Source organism: Sorex araneus, chromosome 1 (assembly GCF_027595985.1).
Source record: "Sorex araneus isolate mSorAra2 chromosome 1, mSorAra2.pri, whole genome shotgun sequence".
Lineage (NCBI taxonomy): Eukaryota > Metazoa > Chordata > Mammalia > Eulipotyphla > Soricidae > Sorex > Sorex araneus.
The window spans coordinates 440456851-440484616 of record NC_073302.1 but is presented as its reverse complement, the minus strand read 5'-3'; the positions used below and the strand labels follow the sequence as shown (position 1 = coordinate 440484616).

General features: G+C 52.9%; 1 protein-coding gene and 1 long non-coding RNA gene across 4 annotated transcripts; one reads left to right on the top strand and one right to left on the bottom strand.

Moving 5' to 3' along the window:
• Positions 1-116: 116 nt before the first annotated feature.
• On the bottom strand, positions 117-17924 carry EPHB6 (EPH receptor B6). 3 transcript variants are annotated; one of them, XM_055138861.1, is made up of 19 exons: positions 17666-17923; positions 7926-7991; positions 7513-7701; positions 7239-7303; positions 6780-6944; positions 6191-6707; positions 4618-4773; positions 4177-4524; positions 3950-4074; positions 3675-3837; positions 3433-3547; positions 3235-3287; positions 2419-2538; positions 2021-2268; positions 1615-1788; positions 1172-1321; positions 709-902; positions 421-576; positions 117-333 (listed from the first exon to the last, which is right to left on the bottom strand). In XM_055138861.1, exons 1-19 carry the CDS (start codon positions 17751-17753, stop codon positions 225-227), a joined length of 3201 nt encoding a protein of 1066 aa, XP_054994836.1. In that variant the 5' UTR covers positions 17754-17923; the 3' UTR covers positions 117-224. The 3 variants fall into 3 exon arrangements, with proteins under 3 accessions (XP_054994836.1, XP_054994826.1, XP_054994842.1); XM_055138851.1 differs by having other exon boundaries at positions 6191-6944; positions 17666-17924; XM_055138867.1 differs by lacking the exon at positions 17666-17923 and adding an exon at positions 16207-16410 and having other exon boundaries at positions 6191-6944.
• On the top strand, positions 16610-26425 carry LOC129404890 (uncharacterized). The gene is made up of 3 exons (XR_008630231.1): positions 16610-16789; positions 19262-19559; positions 25957-26425. It is a non-coding gene; the product is annotated as an uncharacterized LOC129404890 (long non-coding RNA).
• Positions 26426-27766: the final 1341 nt, after the last annotated feature.

The following is a 27766-nucleotide window of genomic DNA, read 5'->3' as shown; positions in this document are numbered from 1 at the left end:
AGTCTCGTCACCTTCCAATAAAGTCCTTCCCATCCTGGTTCTGTCCACGCGCTTCCGCTCGGCCCCCTCCCCGCCTCTCCTCCTCCAGGGCCTCCCCAGACGGAGGGCTCGCCAGAATCCTTTCTTCCCCTTTAATGAGGGGGGCGGCCCGTGGCGGGGGGTGGGTGGGTGGGTGGGCGATATCCTGGCTGCCCTGCGGGCGGGACAGGCTCGGCGGGCAGTGCTCACACCTCCACGGAGCCCGGCGGCCGCAGGTGCTGCTGCAGCAGCTGGACGTTGTGCAGGAGTTTCTTCTGGTGACCGGCCAGGGTGATGCCCAGGGCGGGCAGGTCTCTGCAGGGGTGGGGCGGGGGGAGGGTCAGGTCCTGCACAGCAGCATCTCTGGGAGCCCCAGCCAACCCCCTCCCCGCTCCCACTTACTCCAGGCTCAGCTGGGCCACATCCCCGAAGGTGCAGAGGCCGAACTTGGAGAAGTTGTCCTGGTAACACTCCAGGCCGATGGCCGAGAGCCAGGCCTGGGGCGAGTCCAGCGAGGGGAAGTCCAGGGCCATGGGGTTCAGGAGGGCCTGGGAAGGTCTGGGATGGGGGGAGAAGGGGTGCAGGCGGGTCAGAGTCCCCCGCTCTTCCCTTTGGAACGGCATCTCTCCCCCCTGCCCCCCCCCACTGCCTTTTCTCAGGCTTTGCCCCCCCCCCCCCCGCATGCCACACCTGTCCCGCGGCCCCCCGCCAGCCTGCAGAGTGTCCGGTTTGCGGATCATCTTGTCAAAGGCCGCCACCAGCTGGTCAAACTGAGGCCTCTGGGTCCGGTCCTTCTGCCAGGTGTCCAGCATCAGCAGATGCAGCCCAGGGGGACAGCCTGGCGGTGGTGGGAGCCGGAACTCCTGCTCGATGGCACTCAGGACCTGGGGGTTGGAGGAAGGAGGGGCTGAGGGCAGGCGGGTGCTGGGGGGAGAGTGCCGTCAGGGAAGGGGGGCTGGGAGCAGCGGGGAAGGAACGGGGGCGGGCAGGGGGGGCTCCGTCTGTGGGTGCTACTATGGGGTTGAGTCTAGGGGCCAGACAGTCGGACGCGTGGGACGGGGGGAGGGGGTGCGGGAAGGAAGAGGGGTCGGAAGGGGCCAAGCAGGAAGAACCCGGGGAAAGACCGGCGGGCGAGGCGGGGGTCCCGACCCACCTCCTGGTCGCTCATGTCCCAGTAGGGCCGTTCTCCGTAGCTCATCACCTCCCACATCACCACCCCGAAGCTCCAGACGTCGCTGGCGGTCGTGTGCTTCCCGTGGGCGAGCACCTCGGGGGCGGCCCAGCGGAGCATGCAACCGGGGCCCTGGAGCGGGGGTGGGGGGGGTAGGTCTGAGCACGGCCAGCCGGGCGGTCGGCACATCCAGGGGCTCTGAGCCTGGACGCTCGGACCCCAGCGGCTCTGCCACAGCCTCCCAGCACCCCTGGGGGCCGGGCTGCTCTGATGCCCACTCAGAGCCCTGCACCTGCGCTCTGCTCACATAAGGGGCAGGAGACAGGGTCCGTGGTGCGGCCGGAGGGATCCCAGGAATCCCACCCCCCACCCCTTGGAGGACACGGGGTCTCCCCCGCCCCCCCCCACCAAGCCACCGCTCTCACCTGCGGGCTGTGACCGAGCCGGGCCACTTTGCAGACCAGGTGGCTGTTGACCAGCACGCTGTGGGCAGAGAGTGCCCGGTGCACGAAGGCCAGGCTGGACAGGTGCCACATGGCGGAGGCCACGCCCCGCTGCATGGCGACCAGCTGCAGGCTGCTGAACTGGCCCTCCCGCTGCTGCAGGGGCAAGAGCAGGCGGGGAACCTCAGGGCCAGCGCTGACGGGCACAGAGGGCGTGGGGACGGGGATCCAGAGAGGGCACAGAGGGCACCACGGGGATGGGGATCTAGAGAGAGGGCACGGGCACAGAGGGCACCACAGGGATGGGGCCCTGGAGGGGGCCTGGGAAGGAAAAGGAGGCCGGGGAGGCGGGCGCAGGGGGTGAAGGGTGGGGCGCCCGGGCACTGACCCTGAGGAAGCTGTCCAGGGGACCCAGCTCCATGAGCTCCGTCAGCACCATGAGGGGCCTGCTCTTGGTGACCACGCCCTCCAGCCGCAGGACGTTGGGGTGCTGGAACTGGCCCAGCACGGCCGCCTGGCCGAGGAAGGCCATCTGCAGGCTCTCGGCCCCTCCAGCCCACAGCGCCTGGATGGCCACGGCCTGTTCCCGCCGGCCTCGCGCCTGCAGGCGGCCCCGGCGCACTTCTCCGAAGGAGCCTGGGAGGACAGGACGGGGCGGGTGGGCACAGGGCGTGTGTGTGTGTGTGTGTGTGTGTGTGTGTGTGTGTGTGTGTGTGTGTGTGTGTCAGGGTGGGGGTGACCCCGAAGGCTTGGGCTCCCTCCTGCACACTGCCCAGCCCTCCATACCTGCCCCGATGACCTCCTCTATCTTGATGTAGGCCGGGTCCACCTCCCGGGCGAACTCCCGGATGGCCTGGCAGGGGTCCTCGTAGGTGGAGGGGTCGATGTAATACTTCACGCCCAGCCCTAGGTGGGGGGGGCACGCCTCTGAACCTGCACCCTGAGAACCCGGCCCGGCCCCGGGACCCCCAGCCTCACCCCACCTGGGCTACCCAGTCCGGGGACCCCTCAGCCTCACCCCACCTGGCCTGTCCAGCCTCATCCCGGGAACCCCCCAGCCTCACCCCACCTGGGCTACCCAGCCCGGTCCTGGGGACCCCTCAGCCTCACCCCACCTGGGCTACCCAGCCTCCTCCAAGGGACTCCCCCTGCCTCAACCCACCTGGGCTGTCCAGCCTCGTCCTGGGAACCCCCCAGCCTCACCCCACCTGGGCTATCCAGCCTCGTCCGAAGGACTCCCCGTGCCTCACCCCACCTGGGCTACCCAGCCCAGTCCTGGGGACCCCCAACATCACCCCACCTGGGCTACCCAGTCCCGGGACCCCCAGCCTCACCCCACCTGGGCTACCCAGTCCGGTCCTGGGGACCCCCAACATCACCCCACCTGGGCTACCCATCCTGGTCCCAGGGACCCCCAACATCACCCCACCTGGGCTACCCATCCTGGTCCCAGGGACCCCCAACATCACCCCACCTGGGCTACCCATCCTGGTCCCAGGGACCCCCAACATCACCCCACCTGGCCTGTCCAGCCTCGTCCCGGGAACCCCCCAGCCTCACCCACCTGGGCTACCCAGTCCCAGGACCCCCAGCCTTACCCACCTGGGCTGCCGTACTGCTGCAGGTGCTCCGTGTAGCCCGTGCCACGCCGCTTCCTGGGGGACAGACGCAGGCTCTGAGTGACACTCGCTCCCACGTCCCTTCCCCCCCCCATTTCCAGGTCCCAGCCAAGGGTGCGGGAGGCAGGTTCTACACGGTGGGGGCGGCCGGGTGGGACTCCAGGAGCGTGCTGGAGCTCACCTGTGGAAGACCACCGCCAGCACGGTGATGGCGGCCAGCAGGAGGAAGGCCAAGGCACCCAGGATGGAGCCGATCACCAGCGAGAGCTTCTCCGGCAGCTGGGTGGACAGCTCCCCTGCGGGGCCAGCAGGGTCATGGGGTCATGGGGCAGGGGGAGGAGTAGGGGGCAGGTCTCAGTGTCCCCTTCCACCGCAGACGTGGGCTGTCTGGCTCACTCTGCCTGCCCGCCCGCCCCCCCTCACCTTCCGGCAGCGTCTGGAAATAGACTTTCCCCCCGAAGGGGCCGTGGCCGGCTGCGGTCCGCGCCCGGACCTGGAAGCCGTAGATGTGGCCGGGGCTCAGCTGCGTCACCGTGGCCGTGTTGGTCTCGCTGGTCAGGGTGAAGGAGCGGGACTCGTCCTCGGCCTGGGGGCGGCGACAGCCACTCAGTCCTGCAGTCCCCGGCAGCCGCTGCCCAGGGACGTGTCCACCCCCTGCTGGCCCCTCGGACCCCCGGCAGCCCGCGGGGGCCCCTCACCTGGTCGTAGTAGCGGAGCTGGTAGTCCAGGATGTTGCCGTTGGTGTGGTCGGGCTGCGGCCAGGACACAGTGATGCTGTTGGGCGCGCGGCTCACCTGGTGCACGGCGGGCACTGCGGAGGGCACTGTGGGGAGGGCGAGTCAGGGGGCTCTGGGCTAGCTAGCGGGGGGCGGGGGTGGGGGGCGCAGGTGGAGAGGCAGGCGAGGCCCCGGGGGGCGGCGCTCACCTTCGTGGCTGGTGCTGACGTTGATGGCCGCGGCCTGGGGCGCGTCGGGGCTGAGCTCCGACACCCCGTTGACCGCCTGCACCTCCAGGATGTAGGGGATGTGGGCCCGGAGCCCCCCGACCAGCACGCGGCTCTCGGTCAGGCCCCTCTGGCGGGGGTCGAAGTGCACCTCGTCCCGGCAGCGGTGGCAGCCCCCCGCGGGCCCCTCGGCGCGGCCCCCGCACTCCTTGCACACGACGTTGAAGAGCAGGTCCCCGCGGCCGCCCAGCTCCCGCGGCAGGCGCCAGTGCAGCATGAGCGCCGAGCCCTGCACCTCGAACCAGAGCTCCCGGGGCGCCGACGGGGGGCCTGCGGGCAGGACGGGGGAGCCCAGGACACGGGGTCAGCCCAAACGCAGGCGAGACCCCAACCCCAGGCCCCTACCCACGCCGGGTGACTCACCAGTGCAGGGAGCCTCTGGCGGGTCGGAACCCGCCCGGTAGAACCCTGCCAGGCAGGGGCACACGGGGGCTGCAGGCTCGGGGGCGTGGCTGCGGGCGGGGCACGGGGAGCAGGGGGCGTCCCCAGACAAGGCCTTGTACGAGCCCTTGGGGCACGCTGAGGAGCAGAGGAGAGGGAGTCAGGGTCACTGGGCACCCCATAACTCAACAGGCAGTGCTCAGCGCCCCTGACACACGGCTACACACCACACATGCCACACATACACAACCACCACACACATGTACACACACCACCATGCACATCCATATGTACACACAATACCACCCACATAACACATTGACATGTACACACATGCCACATGTATACACACCACCACACGTGCCCCATGTACACACAACACCCATCATTACACATGTACACGCATTACCACATATGCTACATGTACACACACCACACCACCATACATGTACACACATCCACCTGTACACACACCACCACATATGTACATACATACATATGTACAAGTGTGCCAAATGTACACAAACACATGCCATTACACATGTACACACAACACACAATCACACATGTACACACATACACATGTACATACATCACCATGCATCCCCCATGTCCACACAACACACCACTACATAGATAACTTGTAAATGCATCACATGTACACACACCACTACACATGCCAAATGCACACATACCACACCACACATGTACATACATTTATAGGTATACAGAACACACATCACCACACATGTACAAAACCACACATGTACTCACATCCACATGTACCCCAACCACCACACATGTCACATGTTCACACAGCACACCCCAAACATATAACACATACCACACACACCATTCATACAACTACCATACATACTACATACACACCATACATACGCAACTCACACACACCTCATACACAACTCACACCTCACAGATGACACATACATCACACATTCCATACCTTACGCACACCATCCCTCACACTCCCACCACACACTCCACACACATCCCCCCATACATCCACACAACACATATGCCCCCCCAGGGATCACTGCTGTCTCTCCTGCTGTGGGCGGAGGCAGCAGTGTTTCCATTGATGGGAAAGGTGAGGTGTGGAGGGGGCGACTGGCACCCGGGAAGCAGATGGCGGCGTCTGCCGGGGCGCGTCTCTCTGCAGAGCCCCTGCATGCTCGCTCAGTGCCCGGGCGCCTCCCGCCCAGCCCGAGAGCAAACGGGGCAAAGGACCCCATCCCTGATCACCCCGGAGCTTAGCTCCTTAGGGTTCCCATTTCTCAGTCCTGTGGTTCTGGGGGATGCTCAGTCCTTGCTCTGTAAGCTTCCAGAAGCTTCCAGAAGGTTCCAGAAACTTCAGACCAGCTGAGAATAGCAAATGTCTGTGCTTCCAGGAAAGGAAACGGAGGAAGACAAGAATGCGTCCCTAAGACAGCAGATCCCTGATGTTCGGGGAACCACGAGGCTTAGGGTGCTCTGAAAACGATGCGTCCCCGGGGTGGGGGTGGGGCCCTTGGGGCGGCCCCGCCCGGAGTCTCACCTTGGCAGGCCTTGTCCCCGTGCGCAGGCTGGTAGCCGGGCCGGCAGCGGCAGCCCCCCACCGACACCATCCACTTGCCCTCCCCGTTGCAGTGGAGCCTCGGGGGGCTGCTGCCGGCCTGGAGACCCCCTCCATCCTCGTCGGGCTCCGCATGAGCCACGCAGGTGCCCACGGCCGCCACGAGGGACGCGCCCCCCGCGCCGCTGGCCTGCGTCTCAGGGAAGGCGGCGAAGGCGCGCAGCGCCGACGGGCAGGCGTAGGAGAAGAGCTTGACGGCCACGAGGGCCAAGCAGGCGCCGGTGTCCTGGAAGGCCACGTAAAAGCCGCGCTGCGTGAGCGGCCCGAAGCTCCGCTCCTTGACGTTCAGCTGCAGCCCCGCGCGCGGCTCGGCCCCGCGCGGCCCCAGCGCCCAGGCAGACGAGGCGGGGAAGCTCTCGTCCGCGGCGATCGTGTCCACCTTGGTCCAGCGTTTGAGGTGCCAGGCCGTGGCGCTGTCGGGGCCGTCGGGCTCGTCGGCCTGGCGGTAGTAGAGGGTGAAGGTCTCCCGGCACGTGCCCCCCGCCACCCCCAGGCTGGAGCACGCGCGCACCGAGAAGTGCAGGCGGATGTGCGCGCGCTGCGCCCCTCCCCGCTCCACGAAGTGCGTCTGCAGCCAGTTGTCCTGCGTCGTGCCGGGAGGGACCCCTGCCACGTGGCACGCCTCGAAGGTCCGAGTGAGGCGTCGCTGGTCATCCAGGACGCTGACCTCATCCCACTGCAGCGGGAGGAGCAGGGAGACAGAATTATTCGTTGCGCGTGTGCACGCATGCATGTATGTGCGCGTAAAGGGCAGGAAAGGGGGGATCCAGCCCTGCCACAGGGACCGACTATATTAACGCAAAGTGCACCAGGTGGAGTTACGCCAAACTCCTGTCCTCCTTCTGCAGGGCAGGAGCAGGAGCCCTGCCCACCTCTGCTCAAGGGTGCCTTCCTGAACGCCACCCGCCCCTCCCGCCCCCCAGTTCTCGGTGGGACCAGGGACAACGGTTCTGAAGCAGATGGCACTCACCCCACCTGGCGGGTAGGTGAGCCAGCCAATCTCAGATGTCTCTCCAGTGGTGTCCAGCAGCACCTCTGCCCAGGGAGAAGGGCAGTCAGTGGCCCAGACAGTTGAACCGCCCTCCCGGGTCCAGGGACTGGTTCAGCCAAGAACACGGCTGTCATCAGATCCCCCCTCCCCACTTCTCCCTGGCTTCACCCTCGTCTGCCTTTTCTCAGTCTCTCTCACCCCTCGCCCCTGGCCGGGAGCAGCTCTCCGAGCACCCCCTCTCGCCCCCCCTTACCTTCCAGAGCCAGCCCCGAGGACGCCAGCACCAGCACCCACAGACTGTGCACCATGCCCGCTACTCTGCTCCCCAAGCGGGCAGTGCTCTCAGCAGCCATGAGGCATCTTCGGGGGTGCCAACATCGCCCTGGCCGCCACCCTGCTCCCAGGCGGGGCTGCTGCTGTGCAGGGCACTGTCGGGCCACACCTAGAACCCGGAGAGGGTGGTGGCAGGAAACTGTTGCTCCACCGGCTCCCAAACCTGCCCCCAATGTCTCCGGAGAGGCATTGCCACCCCAGCACCCACCAGGGAAAGAGTCAATGCAGAAGGTCCCTTGGGAGAGGGGGAGAGGGTCATGCACCTGGCCCCTTCTTCCGGAGACCCAGTAGGTGACATGACATTCGTTGCTCTTTGAGCTCTGCAAACCTCACCTTTTCCTGCAATGAGCAATTCCAGTTCTCGCTTTCTTTTCTCTCCTCTCTGCAACTTCAGCCTCCCTGGAGGGAAGTCAGCAGATACTGGTTATTAGAAGCAGATGGGCGGGGCTGGAGCGATAGTACAGCAGGTAGGGCGTTTGCCTTGCACGCAGCCGACCCACGTTCGATCCCGGGCATCCCATAGGGTCCCCCGAGCACCGCCAGGGTTAATTCCTGAGTGCAGTGCCAGGAGTAACCCCTGAGCATTGCCAGGTGTGACCCCACTCAAAAAAAAAGAAAAAAAAAAGCAGATGGGCTAGAAAGGGTGCCACAATTATTTCCCCCTCTCTCCAAAGGAGCAACGGAAAGAAGTGGAAAGAGAGGGGCCCCCGAAAAAGAGCCACGTGGGGTGATAGCAGAGCGTATGGGTGAACCGACGCAAAAGGAAGTCAGCACAGACTGGTTTGTGAACGCAGACTGAACAGGGGTCAGCACTGTGGACATGGGTCAGGCACACCTACATGTTGTTGACAGAGAGGGACGCCTTTCCTCTGGTGCACACAAAAACAAACGTACCTTCAGATATACCTAATGATGCTGCTCATTTGCTCTCAAGGCAAGGAAGGCCATCGCGCCATTGGATGTGCCACCTTGCCCTCTGAGATTAATCCTGCCTGGGTGGGGAGGCCATAGCCATTGGCTGCCTCTCACTTTGCCCCGTGATGAAGAGTTCAAACTGGCTCTCTTGCAAGGGCACCTGGCAAGGTGTAGCCAGTGGCATCTAAGAATCTGGCCATGGGGTACCACGGGCTTGGGTCCTCCGTGCAGAGATGTGAATAAGAATACCATTACGAACTTGTTTGTAAGTGAAAAGATTATGGCTCATTTAATCTCTAGGGAGAGAGTTAAAAAGTCATGGCACAAGGGGCCGAGTCATAATACAGTGGGCAGAACTCTTGCTTTGCACATGGTCAACTCGGGTTCAATCCCTGGCTTCCCATATGGTTCCCTGAGCACTGTTGGGAGTGATCCCTGAGCGCAGGGCCAGGAGTAAGCCCTGAGCACCACCAGGGGCCCAAAAACCTTTCTAAAAAAGATGTCTGGTACAACTTAAAGAATCATTTTATTCAGTGTATTGTCAATTGGCTGAGCCGAAAATCATTCCCGAGTATCAGCAGAAGTCCAGAAGGCCACGGCATGTATGTGTCAGGATCTTGAGGAAGGGAGAGGAGGGGCGTTAGTGCATGCAGGGGTGACCTACCTTCTCTGTAATCACTTTAATTTTTGTATTTTTAAAATCTTGCATGTACTGCATGTACTATTCTTTCCAGCCAAAACACCAACCAGAAGCTCTTCCCCTCCCCACTCCCCCCGGCACCCTGCCCAGTGCCAGGGATTGAGCCCAGGACCTCACACATGAGGTACAAGCTCTACTACTGAGCCGTGTCCCCAGACCCAGCATTGCCTTTATAGCCATATTTAGAAACTGCCTGGTAAGATGAATCCCAACCAGGTTCACACCAAACCCTCCACATCAAGCGTCCCTGGCCTTCAGAAGCACAGGAATAGGAAAGATGGTGGCCTCCATGGCCGCCAGGGAAAACGGGCTCACATAGCCCTTGAACTCGCTGGTCTGGAGATTTTTGTACTAGATACAAATCTCTCTTTCTGAGTCTCCCACATCTGGGAGCTGCATGGGCGAGAATAGTAGATTCCATTTTCTTCTATTGAAAAGTAAATAAGAAGCATATTGCTCAAAAGCCAGGAGAGTTTTAAAAAAAAATCACTTCACAGTTGGATCCTGTCGGTTCCTGGGTATCTCTAACACCGTGTTCCACAGTGCCGCTGCGAACCACACCTCTCTGACGGGAGCAGAAATCACACCGGGAAACTGTAATTAACTGATCCATGCGAACATCATCTCTGGATTCCTCCTAACATTTTTTTTTTGTTTTGGGTGACGCTGGCTCTACCGAAGGTGAAATGCTTGGTGGGGTTGCCCGTGGGGTTCTCTCGGAGATAACTGGCAGTGTACAGACTCCATGTGCCCTTGGATGGGCTGATGTGCAGTGCTCTATGCCAAGGAGCCACTGGAATGCACTTCTCAAGTCTCCATAACCTTCTCTGGGAAACAGTGTTTCACATATAGAGGCATGGAAGAAGCATCTCCAACTATTAATGTCACTGTTTCTGATGTACAAGGCCAATCAAGAGGTTGAAACAATACACAAGTTGGATGATTTTTTTTTTTTTTTTGGAAAACTGTCAACTTATCTAATCTATACCCCAATAAAACCAAGAAAAATACATTTCCATGTGGCAAATTGTTCCTAAGAAATAGAAATTCTTGGCAAACACTTTTGCCAATCCTAATGGAAACAGTTCCTTGATTAAATAAATGCGTCAACAACGAGGAAGATTGTGAAGTACAAGAGTGGCACCATCACCGCGGCCACACCACCCGCGTCCTGGAGTCATTCATGTGCTATGGATACCTCAGCTCTCGATGCCTTGGCAGACCAGAGTGGGCAGATTCTGACCAGCACTGGAGTCTTAGAACACTGATATCAAGAAGAGAAAATGCCCACCACAAAAGTCTTGGAACAATGAAGGCTATTATGCCATTATCCAAGCAGATATTCTTTAAAATAGCCTCTTTCAGTCAAAATGTAGATTCTGGAATCTGCATGAAGAGAGATCTGTAAGCACTGTTTCTTCCTAAACATCTGAAGCAAATAATCATGGGGGTGGAATAGTACAAAATTATTTTTGAGAAACAGAAAATAAGAATGAAACCATATAGTATGGATAATTATCAGGTATGCCACAGAGAACTTTCTAGAAGATGTGGAAAAGTGAAGCATTTGCTTGGATAACCTGCAATGCAAGTAACAAAGAAGGTTGTGACTGCAACAGGGCGGGCAAGCATAGTCTTAGCATGCATCGATGACAGTATGAAGCTGGCCTCATTCCAGAGGATCCGGAAATGGGCAAAAGCAATTACAAAAATGTATTGAAACAGTTCTTCCATCATCAAGAGGAGTCAGAAAGGAAAAATACATGGTGGTACTGCACGTGAATTGCATTTTCAGAAATTAAAAAAAAATTAAAATGTGGTGGGGGCAGGGAGCCACACCTGGCAGTGCTCAGGGCTTACTCCTAGGCCTTGTGCTCAGGGATCATTCCTGGCTGTGCTTGCAGGACTGTATGGGGTGCAGGGATTGAACCCAGCTTGGTCCTGTGCAAGGCTATATTATCTCTGCAGCCCTATAGTTTTTTTGTTGGTTTGGGGTTCACACCCAGCGATGCACAGGGGTTACTCCTGGCTCATGCACCCAGGGGTTACTCCTGGCGGTGCTCAAGGGACCATATGGGATGCTGGGCATCAAACCCGGGTCAGCCATGTGCAAGGCAAATGCCCTACTCGCTGTGCTATTGCTCCAACCCCAGCAGCCCTATAGTTTTTCAAAATTTTACCTTAGTAAAATTACTACCAAAGGTAGTCATTAAAAAGAAATGGCGGAGGGGCTCTCACTGCACCCAAAACTGTCTTTTTTGCTTTGGGGTGAAGTCAGGTTGCTTTGAGATTCAGTTGCAGAAGACTGAAGGTAGAAACAAATTTCATGCTAAGAAGGGGCGTGGCCTAAGGAGACTGGGAAGTGAGGTCAGCTCTTGCTTATAAGACAAATTTATTTATTTAAAATCCAAGATCTTTTCTTTACTATACGAAAAGAGTCTCGATGGCAAGAATGAATGTATAGAAAGAGGAAATTCTATTAAGATGGGGAGTACATTGCTGTCAGCTAATTCCTACCTCCTTCAGGAAAGCTTCAAAGGCAGAAATATGGGCGACAAGAACACCGTAGCTCTATCGACTCCTGCCTGGAATACTAACACGCAGTGCTTGGAAGGTGACACGCCAATGAGCCTCCCAGGGCTGACACGTCTGGGACCTCTTTCTGCGTCAGTTCCAAGTGTCAAGCACAGGTGGCCCACCACGCAGAGAACCACTGACCCTCTTCCAAGCCAGGTCCCTCTGTCCTCGCCCTTGTGGCTGGCTGGAGAGTCCCCTGGCTTCTCCAACTTATGAAAGGAATTGGTCTGGGCTGAGAAATCTCCTAACCCCAGGAGGAGCAGAAAATGTTTTCCTCAATCAGGAAAACATTCACATTTCAGATGGGTACATGGTTTTAAAAATACAAACCACTAAAGCAGCAGAAATGAGTATGCACTGAGGCAACTCAGAAAATAAGACTGATTAGAGAAAGTTTCCTGGGACAGAAATTGCACATTCTATGACTTCCAGTTCTTTCTCAGCTCCTTCTATGGAGAGAACATTTTATGTCCCTTCGCTACAGCAGAAATACCGCTACATTTCTTGGTTTTACAAAAACACCGGCTTCATAGCACTGGGATCATATTTTGCTTCCAGAAACCGGCAAAGATGAAAGAAGTGTAGAATCTTCGCTTCTAAAGCAAAGATTATGAGTTCTGCTAGCTATAAAAAGGAAGTGCTTTTTCAAAATAAAGATGAGCAAATCTGTGAGAATTAAAAGAAAAATATTAGCTGGAATCAAATTACAGCATTACCCGTGGTAATCTTATGACCAAACTAAGTTGACACACTATGCTATATGCAGCCTGGTTCACAAAGTGAATTGTTAAAAGCTAAATAATAGCAGCCAAAGAAGCTTGCAGAAAGAAATAGCAGGAGATATATTGGGCCATTAAAATTGGTTATTGTGGGAGGCAGAGAGGAAGGAGGTAGGTGGAGGGGGGGTGCTATTAACTTTGTCTTAACACAGATTTGAATTGTTTTCCTTTTTACAACGAGAACATCTTATTTTTTATAAGTAAATACACCCTCCGGGCTGGGGCAACGGGTTGACGCACATGCTTTGTATGTGGGAGCCCCAGCTTCGAACCTCAGTACTGCCCCGTCTCCTGAGCACCCCTGGGTGTAGGTGGGGGGGGGAAGGTGAAGGGGAGTGGAGAAAACCAAACATGAACGTACCACAATCTCAAAATTACAACCTAGTCCAAAGGAAAAAGAGAGAGAGAGAGAGAGAGAGAGAGAGAGAGAGAGAAAGCAAAACAAGACTTACAACTCAGACTAGTACACGCAAAATATATATTTACAGATTTCATTTGCGAAAGATCATTTTCCTCCAAAATCTCTACAAGGGATTATGGGTTAAACAAGAAAGCCGGGACGGAAACGGAGGAGCTGGGAGTGAAGGGAGGCATGAATGTCAAGCACAGAAGCAAAATAACTTTGATCCCTGGATTTTCTTGAAGCTTCTCTCAAGACCCCCCCTACTCCCCCCCTCCGCCAAGGGTGCCGCTGATCACAGCACGCTTCCCCCACAAAACGTCACAGCACGTCAGGACTGAGATTCCACAGGGAGAAAGAGGACCCAGCTGCAGGGGCTGGGTGGCGGGCAGGGGCGGGCCCGAGGGCAGAATCAGCTCTGCTGTCACACCTGTTACACGGGGTCCGTGGGGGAGGGATCAGAGCCACAGGCCTGTCCTCCATCCTGTTCTGCAGCTGCTTAACGCCCAGGAAATTCCAGGCTAATCCGTGCGGGGCTCAGCGCTGCCATCTCTGCCCTTTAATCTCCCCTGACTGAGTCCCAGCCTCCGCCGGGAGAGGGACCCCACTCCCTGTCCTTAAGAGTCCTCCACACCAGACAGGGAGGAGCTGGCTGGCCTCCAGGGCTGCTGGAGAAGCCACTCTGTGGATGACCTGGCACAGGAGCAATCCCTGGAGGCCCACAGGGGTCGGGAGCGTGTCCCCAGGCGCACGGAGAGGCAGACGAACGTGCCTCCCACTCCCTGGCAGAGGAGAGGTGGGGAGGAAGCTCTTAGCATGCAGCCAGTGTCTGGGTCTAGCCAGCCGGAGCTGAGGAGCAGCCATGCTGGCCGTGAGCTGACCGGGGAGACGCGGGGCTCAGAAAAGGGCACGGGTGGGCTGGAGCGATGGCACAGCGGGTAGGGCATTTGCCTTGCACTCGGCCAACCTGGGGTTCGATTCCCAGCATCCCACATGGTCCCCTGAGCACCGCCAGGAGTAATTCCTGAGTGCAGAGCCAGGAGTAACTCCTGAGCATCATTGGGTGTGACCCAAAAAGCCAAAAAAAAAAAAGAAGAAGAAAAGGGCACAAAAGAGTTGGGGCAGTGGGTAACGCAGGTGGGGGACCCGAGGAGAAAGGCAGGAGGGCTGGGATGGTGCTGGTGTGAGTATGCACCGGAGTGTGGATGAGGTGAGGTGGATGTGGGGTAGAGGAGGATTGCTGAGAAGAGTGTGTGTGTGCACACGTGCGTGCGTGCATGCATGCATTTGTGTGTGTATGAGGGGTGAGAGAGAACGATATGTGAGTACTGAGCATGTGAGAGAGCTGATCTGGTATGTGAGTTGAGTGTGTTTAAGAGACCGTTGCACAAGTATGTGTGAGAGTGTGTGAGAGATGAGAGTGCACTGGTGTGAGTCGTGTAAACTGTGTGTATGGAGGATGTGTGTATGGGAGAAGAGCGTGCATGAGAGATGAGTGTGTGTATGATGAGGAGTATGTGCGGGGGGTGTACGTGTAGTCTGTATGAGATGGGTGTGAGATGGGGGTGAGTCGAGGGTCAGTGTGTGAGAGGGAGGAGAGTCCGAGAGACGAAGGTGTGGACCTGTGACAGTGATGGACACGTGTGAGCTGCACGTGAGTGAAGCGAAGAGAGTGAGTGTCTCTGATGTGTGTGTGATGAAATGTGTGAAGTGAGTGTGAGAGAGAAATGAAAGCCTGTGAGAGAGAGGAGTGTGTACATGGGAGCGTTGTGAGAGAGTAAAGAGTGCGTGCACATGAGGCGCGTTAACAGTCTGTGCGGAGCTGCGCGTGTGAGAGAGGAGTGTGTGACATTTGTGCCCGAGTACATGTTAATGCTGAACATGTGAAATGAAGGTGACTGAGAGGTTAGTATGTGTGAGAGATAAGCGTGTGAGAGTATTGAACGTGCACGTGCGAGAGGAGTGTGCGTGCAATGTGAGTGGATGTGTGTGTGTGTGTATGTGTGTGTGTGTGTGTGTGTGTGTGTGTGTGTGTGTGCAATCACGGGCCAAGGCTGCAGAGTGAAGATCCGAGCAGTCCCCAGGCTGGCAGCAGCCTCCCAGCCCTGGGGCTCCCCTGGGCCTGTGCCCGCTCTGCCACCAACCTGCTGCCTCCCCTCTGAGCCGCAGGCAGACCTGGGAGGGCAGAGAAGAGGGGGTCTGAGAGGGGCCTACCGCCTCCAAGCCCAGCCACCCCTTCCTTCCACCAGGGGCTGCAGGGGGTAGGATGCGGGCGGCTGAGGACCCCGGGCCAGGCGGGAGCCAGGTCCTGTCCTTCCTCAGCTCCGGTCGTCACTGCCTGTTGCTCCTCAGTGCGGGTGACACAGCAAACCGTCTTCTCGTGCCCTGAATGCCCAATGGGCTCCGAAGGAGTCCCCTTCCCCGGCCACGCGCACCCCACTCACAGCCTCTGAGGAGCAGGCCCAGTGCCAGGAAGAGCCTCGGGCGGGGTGGGGGGGCCCATCGGTTCGGTCGGCTGGAGCAGGCCTGGCCCCCCAGCCCTTCCCGTCCCTGCCCGAGTCCAGTCCCCTGCAGGTGGCGGCCAGGTTAACTGACTGGGAACAGGCCCGGCTGCTTCTCTGCGCGGGCACTGCCAGGGACATTACCACATCCCTCTGCTGGGCCCATGCCAGCTCCCCCAGGGACAGGAGGAGAGTGCCAGACAGCCAGGGCTGCTGGGTGGGGCGCGGGGCAGGCCGGGCCCAGCACCCAGGAGCGGGAGGGGTGGAGCTGGGGGCAGGAGAGCAGCAGACGGTGGCCGGGTGTGGGGATCAGCGCTGGGGAGCATCCACGTTCTCCCTCCAGCCCAAAGCTTACAGACAGTCACCAGGGAGGGTGGAGGACAGCTGGGGGGGCGAGCAGATACGGGGTCCCCCTCCTCGACCCTCCCGGCTCACGGGGGTGGGAGACAGATCATGGGAACTGCGTTCGGGGGGGGGATGGCGAGGACCCCTATGTCAGGACCCTCACTGGGGGGGGCAGGATGATGGGGTGTCAATGATGGTGCTCCGAGGGGGCGGGGTGGGAAGCGAGCGGAGTTCTGAGCCCCTCGGAGCGACTCAGCACTCTCCCAGGAGCACCCCCCAGCCCGGGATCGCGGGGGCCGTGTCTGGAGGGCCCCCCGACTTTGGCACCCTGAGTTGCTCTGTCCCTCTGCGCCCCGACGCTCTGCCGCCAACTCGCGCCCCCCTCCCCGGGGCTCACCTTCCCGCCGGCCGGCTCCGCAGGTCTGCGCGCCCCGAGGCCCCCCGATCCGCGCCGGGCTCCGGGCACCCGCTCGGCGCCTCTCTGGGATTCCGGGGCGCCGGGGTGGCCCTGGAGGCGGGGCGCGCGGGGGTGCGGGGCCGCGTCGCGCTCGCCGTGGCCACGCAGGGTCGCGGGTCCCTTCGCCGGGCTGGGGCGCGGCGGCTGGATGCAGGCGCCCGGCCCGCCCCCTCGGTCCCTCCCGCCCGGCCCGCCCCCTCCGGCCCCTCCGGCCGCGCTCCCGCTGCCTCTTCCGGGGAGCGAGCCGCACCCCAACCCCCAGCCTCGGCGGCGCGGGGCGCGGGGGCGCAGGGGCGGCGGCCGGGGCGGGGGGGGAAGGCGCGGGGGCTCCCGGGGGTGCGGGCCCGGAGGGGGGGCGGGCAGCGGCGCGCGGGGGCGACCGGCGAAGCCACCCCCACCCCCGGGGAAGGAGGGGTGCGGCGCGGGGGGGGGCGGGCTGCACCCCCTCCCTGCTCTGCGCTTTGGGCTCCAACTCTGGCAACTCAGCCCCGCGGTTTCGGTACCCACTCAGGCTGCAACTCAGGTGGGCGTGAGCTCCGGGAGAGACACACGCAGAGGGAGGCAGAGGTAGGGGTGGTGGTGGCGGGGGGCGGGGGGGGGCAGAGTAACCGGGAGATCGCGGGGGCCGGGGGTGGAGAGGCGGCGGGGAGAGGGGCGTCTGGGCGGGGCTCGGGCGGGAGGACGCCTCCCAGCCCGCCTGCAAACTCTGCTCCTTCCCGGAGGGGGGGGGCTGGGGTGGGGGTCTGCAGCTGGCGCTGCGCCGGGGCTTCGGACGCCCCCTCTGATCCCGCACCTCCCCCCCCCACCCCCTCCCACGCTTCCGGCGCTGCAGGAGACCCGGTTCCGAAGGACCAAGTCCACAAAGTCCGGGCCTGGCTCCCGCCGCGCGCGGGCAAGTTGCAGCATCTCTCGGGTGCCGCCTCCCCTGCCCGCCCCCAGAAAGCCGCCGCGCCTGCAGGACAGGCGGTCCCGGGGCACTCCGCGGGCGCCCGAAGGCCGGGGTTGGGGGTCGGAAGGGGGGCCGCCCGGGGAAAACGTTGCTGCCCACCTCTCACCTCTCCCCCCCCACCGGGGGGCTGGATCAGGGGGTCTATTGTTCGGGCCTCCCGGCCGCGAAGTGTTGCTACCACCTGCTGGTCCTTTCCAGGAACGCAGGCCCGGGGTGGGATGTGCCTTCGGGCCGGGGGGCCCCCCAGCGCCCCTGCCCACCTGCTCCCTTCTCCCGCGCTCCCTTCATTCCTTCTGGGGGTGGGGGTTGGCTTTGCGAAAGCGCTGGGTGCCCAGGGGCCCCCATCAGCGCTGGTACCCGAGGAGCAGTCAGAAACCGGGGGAAATTGTGAAAGAGGTCTGTGGAGCCCCAAGCTCAATAAGCAAAACAATGAAACTCATTAAGAGGCACCTGGGAGAAACGAACAGGCGTTCGGGAATCGACTGCCAGCAGACGGATGTTGACTGATTTTGCTCGTGGACATCATTAATAAGTTCATTGGCACGGAGAGTCTCTAACTCCGCCGGCATGGAGGGGCCAACTCTGCCGTTCTCTTCGCTCTGAAACTCACTGGTAGAATGTCTTTGCCCAGAGCTGTTTTGTCCAAGGCTTTGCAAAGATTTTCCTGGAGAAATCGGAATTGACGTTGTGTGGGTCTTATATAACCATCATCCTAGCAACATGGCTGATTCCCTGAAAACTATGAGAATGAAATTATGGGTCAAGGCTTTTTTTTTTCAAAAGCGTGTCTTTAAATCATGGTTCAACGGAAGTCTCCACAAAACCCCAAATTAGAAGTTTCTTTATTTAACATACCTAAAAATCCCCGTGATAATTTGCCACACACCTTGTACTGACATTGCAATAAAAATAAATTCCTTTCTTTTGTCCCAGAGTTTACACTGCCCATTTGGTGTTCCTAAGATGAAATTAGGTTTTTGTTGTCTAACGGGTATGCAAGCTCTTCTTTCCTTTTTGTTAATAAAATTCAAGAGGCATCTCGTCCTGGAAGAAAGCTCCATTATACTCTGGAGGCAGAAAGGTTTAAAGCTGTGATTACAGTTGGCCCTGCGTAGTAATCTACCGTGTTATCAAACCCAGTTTTAAAGGGAGCTGGATGGGAGGAATGCATTGTTGACTTTTGCTGCCATCTGCAGCTATTAAAACCACAGTGCTAAGTTTCTTTTTAAACTTAAACATAAATTTTTGCTTTAATTTATGAGTCCCTGGCACACAGGTGTTTAGGATATATGAGAGTCAGTGAATAAAAAAGACAAAAAGACAATTTAAACGTATTCTGTGCCAAAGGACAGTACTAAGAACTTCATGGCTGCCAAAGTTGTGTCTTGGGACACAGCATTCCTAATGTAGATTTGGAACTTTCAGAAGCTTCAGGGAAAAAGTCTTCTCATGGGGTGGCTCTGGGATTGGTTCTGCCTTCTTCTTTTTCCTTTTTTTTTTTTAAACATCACTCCCCAGATATACAATTTTCTTCTTCCTTATTTCCCTTTAGGATGGCTAAAGCAAGCTGGTGTTATTATGAGCAAAGTGCCTTACAAATGATTTCAGTGATCAGAACAATAAAGGAAAAAGTAATAAAATCATTTGTTAGGCTCCCAAATCTCTTATTCTAAGACAATAGCGAGTCCCAGAAATGCCACGTGCCCCCAAATCCCCACCCAGCCCTGGCGGGGCCCTTCACTCTCCTGTCTAAGGGCATTATGACCTCCAGAGGTATTCTTCTCAGAGATTCCTGTCAGTTCTCAAGCATTCTGTCCAATGCCCATTCACGCAACAAAATCTTTTGTTGTTGTTGTTTTGCCTTCTTCTCAGAATCTTCTGGAGTGTTCTCAGGTTTTCTTAGAGTATGGGTTTGTTTGAAAGACAAGCCTCGTTTGACCTGTCGAGCCATGGTGATGGAATCCAGAGTGCTCAGAGTGGACCCTTTGATCTTCCACTTGGACATCACTTATTTTATTTAATCTATTATGTGTGTTATTTTTGCAGTGCCAGGAATCAGGCCCAGGGCTTTGCTTGTGTAAGGCAAAAAAAAGTGTTCTGCTGGGCACCACCTCCAGGCCCTGGGCATCACTTGAACCAAGAGATAACAAGAATTTTTCAGAGGTTTGAGCAGGATGAAAATGTGGATGACTCTTTCCTCATCAAAGAATGTCATGGCAGGTAGAGATGAACTTTGTGAGTAACAGAAAAATTGTACAGCTGTGGTTTAAACAAATGGAGTAATCCAGGAATGATCTGGAAGCCCACGTCAGCAAGACTTAGTTTCTACACCTCTGTCTTTCAGGTAAGGCCTTTCCTCAGCAGGTCCCCAGAGCTCCAGTGATGATGTTTTGGGGTGCAGTCAAGAAAAAGATTCACTGTATCACTGTCATCCCAATTGCTCATCGATTTGATGGAGTGTCCCTTGTGAGACTTGTTACTGTTTTTTGCATATCAAATGCGCCACGGGTAGCTTGCCAGGCTCTGCCGTGAGGGCGGGATAATCTTGGTAGCTTGCCAGGCTCTCCAAGAGGGACGGAGGAATCGAACTCAGGTCAGCCGCGTGCAAGGCAAACACCCTACGCACTGTGCTGTCGCTTAAAGAGAATAGCTTCAGCCAAGTGAGTGCTCTAGAAACAATCTTTCCGGAAGCTTCATCAAGTCCCAGGACCCCCTACTGCAAATGCACAGTAGGAAATGCATGCTGTTCCAAATAAAATTAAAGTTCTTCACTAGACAATTAGAATAGAATATTAGACAAGGGCCAGGGGGATTGCCCAGGTGTAGAGGCTCTGAGGTCTAACCCTGGTGGTACAACTGGTCCCCTAACACCTCCAGGCTGGAGCAGCACTGTGCTGGACTCCAAATCATCAGGTCAGAATCACTGCACTGAGCACTTCAGAGTGGTTCCTGCAGGAACCCTGAGGTCTCTTAGGGGTGGCCTTGCATTGTTTTTTTTTTATTTTGTTTTGTTTTTTAAAGGATATTAGGTAATCAACAGCCTTTACCGCAGATGAACTAAGATGATCATAATGATCTGGATCTTTTCCTGCTTTCTATAGAGTGGGTAGCTTTTCCTAGCATATTCTCGTTAATAGTTTTCCTCCTGACCATCAGCTTTGGATATATAGATTTGCTGTTTGAAGAGGACTTCGATGGAGCTGGAATGAATGGAAATGAAAGAAGGTCCCTCACATTCAAATAGTGATGACACCTTAAAAGAAAACTAACAAACCCTCTGAGCCATGTACATAAACTATACAAGCTGGACACAAATCTTGATTGTAGTAAGAGTCAGTCGGGGGTGGGGAGGCATTCCCAGGCACAGGGCAGGATTGTTGAGGGTACCCCTATAGTGTCTTCTCTCTTCAGATACAGACAGGAGATGGGCGGGTCCACAAGATGGAGCAGCTCGCCCCCAGGTTCCCTCACTTGGGTCCCAGTGTACTCTGAGAACACTTGTAGTTCCCCAACAGGAAGGGGGCGTGGCATTGCTGTAGAGCTGCCTCCAGCCCTAGGGGTAACCGAGCACTTCTGGGCTTCCAGGCTCTCATCCAGGCCTCTAGACTTGCATTCTCCAGAGCTTCCCAACCCACATACCCCCATCCTAACTTTAAAAATAAGGAAATAACTCAGTATCAAGGAATGAGTCAACAAGAACACAATTTTGAGATCTTCTGCAAATCCGAGGGACTGTGGGAAAAGTGTGTTAGGGAAGAGGAGAGAGAAGAAACACCCTGACCAGAGGGATAATTCAGCGGGCTGGAGTACCTGCCTTGCAGGCAGGGGCCCCTGGTCCCAACCCTGGTACTGTCTGGTCCCCCTGAGCACCATCAGGAGGAGTCCCCAACCATCACTGAACATGATCCCCAAAACAACAGCAACAAAGAAAACCCTTATGTTCTCAGTGAGTTAGGAATTGCTACAAAGTGATTGCTTAAATGCTGGGATTAAAAAAAAAAAAGAGTGAGAAATAAAGCAGAAAAACCAACATGAATGTTTAATTGTGCAGAAAGTAAAAGACAAAAACAAAGTGCTGTAAATGTGTGGGACAAACCAGCCAGGGAAATGTAATAAGAACCTGAACATTCAGGAATGAGATATAAATAAATTATTTTTTAAATGACAGAGAAGGTAAAAAGTCCTGGAAAATGCAATGGGGAAATTCTAACCCTACACTGAGAAAATCATTCCAGAATGATAAGATGGATCAGATCCTTGATAAGGGAACAATAAGAACAAATGTATTGAAACTCATTTTAACGTCTTACAGCCAGAGCGACAGTACAGTTGGTTGGGCGCTTGCCTTGCATGTAGCTGACCTGTGTTGGCTCCCCAGTACCCCCTATGGTCTCTGGAACCTGCCAAGAGTGATCCCTGAGCTCATTACCAGGAGTAAGCCCTGAACTCTTCTGTGGTGTTGCCCCAAAAACCAGATAAACAAGTCAAGATACAGCACATTTCTATTTCTTCCCTGAGACATCAGTCACTGAGAAAGCAGTGGGGCACGCCACTGGAGTTTGAGGAGGGAAGGATAGAGGGTACCTAGTCAACTGCTGAAAAAGCATCCACAAGGCTGAGGCCAGGAGCCAAATAACTGTCCTGCAGTTTCCCTTTTCCAGTTAAAGTGGAGACCAGACCTAATTCTGGTTCGCAAGAGAAAATAGAATTCTGCTGGGGGCACTTCTAAGAAAGCCCTTGGACTGCTATAAAAAGACACAGATCTGGCTGACGTGGTCCTTCTCCTTTGTCTTGCTTTGAAATGGTCCCTGGAATATTTTTAATGTGACAAAATTCTCTGGAGCTAAAATGTATATTTTTAATAACACTGTGTAATTATTTTACAGTTCCTCAAGCCAGACGTCTGGGTCTAAAAAAAAAACCCCAAACATCAAGGTGTAGGCAGGCAGGATGGTTTTCCTTTTGGATGCTAGAGAATCAGTTTCTTGCCTTTCCTACTGTGATTTTAAATTCCTGAAATCTGAGCTTTCTCAGTCTTCAGAGCCAGCACTGTGGGCTGAGTTTTCATGTTCTTTGTCTCCCTCTTCCACTTCATATTTCTGTTTTGTTTTGTTTTTTGGGGGGGTCACAGGATTCAGGGACTGTTCCTGGTGCTAAGGATCAAACCTGGGTTGACTGCATGCAAAACAGGTACCTGACTTGATGTACTCTCCATGCAGCCTCCCCCTTCCACTAATTAAAGACACATGTGATTATATTGGGCTCATCCAGATAATCCAACACTATCACTCCATCTCCGGGTCAGTTAGCTAACAACTTAATTATAACCTTCATTTACCTTTACTGTGAAAACTAACATAAAAGATCCCAAGGATGAGAATGTGGCTATCTTCTCATACCATCATTAACCACAGACATGATGGCTGGAACTTTAACAGACATACTGGCAAATCTTGGGTTCAGACAAATCTGAACCCAAAGCATCAACCACATATATCTCTTGTTCCACGAGAAAAAAATGCACTTGTAGTTGGGATTTTTGTTACCTGTTGCTTCATAGGTACCTATTAGGTAGAGTGTCAATTATCACAGTCCCAGTCAAAGCCGTGCTTTTTCCAAAAGGCAAGGTAAGATTAGATCTGCAAATTCTTATACTATTTGCCACTTTATGTCTTTTACACCAAGATATACTACAAATGTACTTCAACAATTAAGATATAAATAAGCAATTGCATTCTTCATTAGGGAAGTTACAGCTGAACAAAAGTGGTTATAACCACTGAAATGAACTAAAATTTTAAATAAACTATAGAAAAGAATATGAACCTGCAAATCACTAACTATATAAAAAGAAAGGAAAGTTTAGTAACTGAAAGAAATTACAACAGTAAACTATCCCACATAAATGTAGAAAGAAGTATTTTTAAGGAAAAAACTAAAGTTCAGATTAGTGAAATGCAAAACACTAAAGGGAAATAGATGGTATATCATCAGTGTTAACTTCCTTGACATCTAACAAAGGAAGTCAAGAGTTATTGTTGTCATAATTAGATAAAAAGGAACTTTAATGTTTTATGATAATTGTGTAAGATTATCTTTTAAATAGGGTGCTAACCTTATAATCACTGATAAAAGATAAAAGGAAATGATATAATTTATTCATACAAAGTCAAAAATAGATTAAAGATAACTGGGAAGTATTAAAATATAGAAAGCATAATTACAGCAACAGATGTCAAACCAAGCCTAATATCCTAATAAGCATAATACTCTAGAATGATTTTTATAGTAAATCAGTGGATTTAGTACATTGTAAAATTTCTTCATGTACCAAGTAACAAAAAGTCTCTTACAGTTTATAATACACTTAAGTTAGTTATTGTCTTCTGCACTTCTCGAAATAGTTATATAAACGAAATAGTATTTGAGGACACTTGATCCTTTTTTAAATTTCTCAATTAAAATGGAAACTTTCAGGAGGAGAGATAGCCCAGAAGGAAGGCACGTGCCTCCCACATGGCCTCTATCCAGTACCACATTTGGTCCTGAGCACTCCAGGAGTACTATCTGATCATTCCCTTTAAAATAAAACTAGATAAGATAGAGGAGGATCCATTATGACAATACTAGTTGGAAATGGTCACTCTGTACAAGAACTAAGTCTTGAAAGCAGGTAAAAGGATATACATGATAACCTTTCAGCATCTGTATGGCAAACCATAATGCCTGAAATGAGAGACCAAGAAAGAAAAGGATTCTCAGCAATGGAAAACAAATTATCAAATGCTTCCTTTTCAGCAAGTCCGACTTTAGGGAAGAGGAACTCCAAACAATAATAGTGAGTTTTGTTGAAATATTGAATGTAATTAAAGTGAAAGTAAAGTGAAATTTATCAGTTACACAGGTGGGGTGGGGGGTAGGGGTTGGGGGGGGTTAGGAGTGGGGGGTGGGATGGAGTTATATTGTGATTCTTGGTGGTGGAATATGTGCACTGGTGAAGGGATGGGTGTTCGAGCATTGTATAACTGAGACTTAAACCTGAAAACTTTGTAACTTTCCACATGGTGACTCAATAAAGAAAACATACATATAAAAAAATTAAAAAAACAAACAAAAAAAAGAAAGAAAAGGAGAGTGAGAGAAGAGAGGTGTCTGGGGTGCGGGGTGGTTTGAGGGGTGGGAGGGAAACCAGGGGCATATGTGCTGGGAAATTTCACTGGTGGAGGGATGGGTGTTGGATCATTGTATGACTGAAATACAATCATGAACAGCTTTGTAATGCTCTCTCTCATGGTGATTCAATAAAAATAAAGAAATTAAATAAAACTAGAACCAGTAACATACAAGAGAATAGTTTAAATTAAATATATGTATATTGAGATACGTTAACTATGCAGTTAAAATACACACAGAGACACACACTCAAGCATATGTGTGCAAGAGGAAGTAACAAATTGCCATTCTCTATTTTCTACCTTTTTTCTTCTCCCTTTCCTTTCCATGAACCTTTACCACCCAAGGAGCGATGGGAAGACGATGTTGATTTATCTACTAAATTGATGAGGCTCTTGCAAGCAATAATTTTAAAGCTTCATCTGAGTCTTTGTGTAGCTAAATCAGCAATCACGTAAAGGATACAACTTAGCAATGAGCTCATTTTTAATTTATTATAAACTCAAAGGTATGCAGTGTGAAAGTGGTAGATGACTTTTTTTTTAAAAAAATCTTGGTACAGTCCCATTAAAATGTAACACAAATATAGGCTTGAAGACTTTAATCACTTTAAATGAACACACAAAATTATTTATTTCCGTAATGAAAAATAAAGTAAATATCTTAACTGAATTATATTCAGTCACTGCATTCAAATAGACTAATGAAGTAGAAACACTTAACAGATAATGTAAAATGTTAAATAAAACTAGAGTAAATCATAGAAATTACCCATGTTAAAGCTCATAAAATCGTCACTGACCACTCTGATTTGCCACTTCCCCCTCCCCTTAAAAACCTAATTGCCACAAGGAGCTTTTCTTCCCCTGCTCTTCATAGTACTGTAATTATTAACTTTCTATGAGTAAGGTGGGCTTCATGAAATGTTAGCTAATTAGGGTTTTCCTCCTTATAATTTTGTTCTATAATATCTATGAGATTACTATTTGGCCTCTAGAGTTGTACTTTTCTGAATCATCACTGTCTGTTGCTACTAGAAGAAATATGACATATTTATGACTCACAATGGTTGCAAGATAAAGAGGAGAGTGGATTTAGTACAACAATGCATTATTCTGCTGGAGATCTCAAAGTAAATAATTCAGAATTTCCTCCAAAGAGACTTTTAAATACCAGATTAATTTAATGCAGTGTGTGGAAGAAGAACAGAAAAGGAGACATCACTCTACATTCCTTAGAAAAAGAAAGTCAAAACTTAGTGTTGTTCCAACTAATCTTCCTACTTAGAGGGATTTTTTCTCCTTTGTCATCTAGTTAACTCCCGTTCTTTATTAAAATCTTGTTCACAATCCAGAAATACACTCTCACGTATATGGTCAACTGCGTTTTAACAAGTGTGCCAAGACCAGTCAGTGAGAAAACAACAATTTTCTAAATAACAGATGCTAGAAAAACTGGATATGCACATGTAAAAGAACTCACAAGTATAACTCAACTTATAGGGATAAACTTGAATGGATCAAAGATGGAAACACAAGAACTAAGACTATTTTTCATGCTCATTGCAGCATTATTCACAATAGCCAGAAATGGAAACAACCAGAGCGCTTGAGAACAGACAACTGGATAAAGAAACTGTGGTACATCTACACAAAGGAATACTACACAGCTGCCAGGAAAAATGAAGTCATGAGATTTGCTTATAAATGGATGGACGATGGACATGGAGACTATTTTGCTCAGTGAAATGAGTCAGAGGGAGAGGGACAGACATAGAATGATTGCACTCATTTGCAGGATAAAAAGACATAGTATAAGACTAATACCTATGGACAGTAGAAATGAGAGCCAGGAGGACTGGTTTATGGTTGGAAACTAGTCACAAGTTGTGGGGGGGCCAGTGTCCGGGAAAGACAGTTAAGATAGAGAAGGGACCACTATGACAATGATAGTTGGAAATGATCACTCTGGACAAGAACTGAGTTGAAAGAAGGTAAAGGGATTTACATGATTACCTTCAAGTACCTTATATTATTTTGTAAACCGTAATGCCCAAAAGGTAAGAGAGAGGAGAGAGAGGAGAGTGAGAGAGAGAGAGAGAGAGAGAGAGGAGAGAGGAGAGAGATAGGGAGAGATAGAGGAGATAGAGGAGAGAGAGAGGGAGAGATAGAGGAGAGAGAGGAGAGAGGGAGAGAGAGAGGAGAGAGAGAGGAGAGAGAGAGGGAGAGAGAGGAGAGAGAGGAGAGAGAGGGAGAGAGAGGGAGAAAGAGAGGGAGAGAGAGAGACAGAGACAGACGAGAGAGAGAGAGAGAGAGAGAGAGAGAGAGGTGTTTGCTGTAGAGGCAGGACGAGGACTTTGCTGTGGGAAATGTGTGCTGGTGGAGCGATGGGTGTTGTAACATTGTACGCCTGAAGTCCAATCATGGGCAACTTTGAAACTATGTCTCACAGTGATGCTACAAAAATAAATTTAAAAATAAACTAGAAAAACTCTTGAAAGAAAAATTTGGAGGAAATCTTTGTGATTTCATGGACATAACATCAACATCAAATTTACTGTATACTAAATGATACTATCAAGAAACCAAACATGTAATCTACAGAACAGGAGAAAATATTTACTGATTATCTAGCTGATGGAGGAGCTGATGAGCTATCCTAGGAGTATCACGTTTCACTCAAGTGAGAGAAGGAATCCAGAGTTTTCATAAAAGAACAGATACAAATATCTGATAAGCACATGAAAAGGTGCTCTACATCATTTGTCATAAGGAAAACACAAATAAACTCATAATGAGATACTACTTCAAGCCTAACATGATATATACAATTTTAAAAGCAGAAAATAATAAGAATTGATGAGGATGTGGAGAAATTGCAACTCTGGTGGACTGCTGGTGGGAATAAAAAATGGTGCAGCATTGGTAGAAGACAGTTTGATGTCTTTATAGAAAGTTAAACAGTAGTACTATGTGATCTTAATTTAAGTTTCAGGCATTTAACTTAACTAGCAGAGTGGAAATCAAGGGCTAGCACTGCAGGTAGGGCATTTGCCTTACACTCGACCGACTCGGGTTCAATTCTTCCGTCCCTCTCGGAGAGCCCGGCAAGCTACCAAGAGTATCCTTCCCGCACGGCAGAGCTTGGCAAGCTACCCATGGCGTATTCGATATGCCAAAAACAGTAACAAGTCTCACAATGGAGACGTTACTGGTGCCCGCTCAAGCAAATCGATGAACAACAGAGCGACAGTGCAGTGCTACAGAATAGATACCAGTTTACCAATATTCAGAGCAGTACTAATCACAGTAAACAAAGCATGAGAACAACTCATGCTTTTTTTTTTGATTATTTGATAAATAAATGTATATATAGCTG

Coding starts and splice junctions, on each gene's coding strand:
- EPHB6 (XM_055138851.1), bottom strand. CDS start 17,753: ATGAACTTATTAATGATGTCCACGAGCAAAATCAGTCAACATCCGTCT. Junction 7,304..7,512: donor CTCGGGGCTGGCTCTGGAAG/GTAAGGGGGGGC, acceptor CTCCCTGGGCAG/AGGTGCTGCTGGACACCACT. Junction 3,838..3,949: donor AGCTCCGCTACTACGACCAG/GTGAGGGGCCCC, acceptor CGCCGCCCCCAG/GCCGAGGACGAGTCCCGCTC.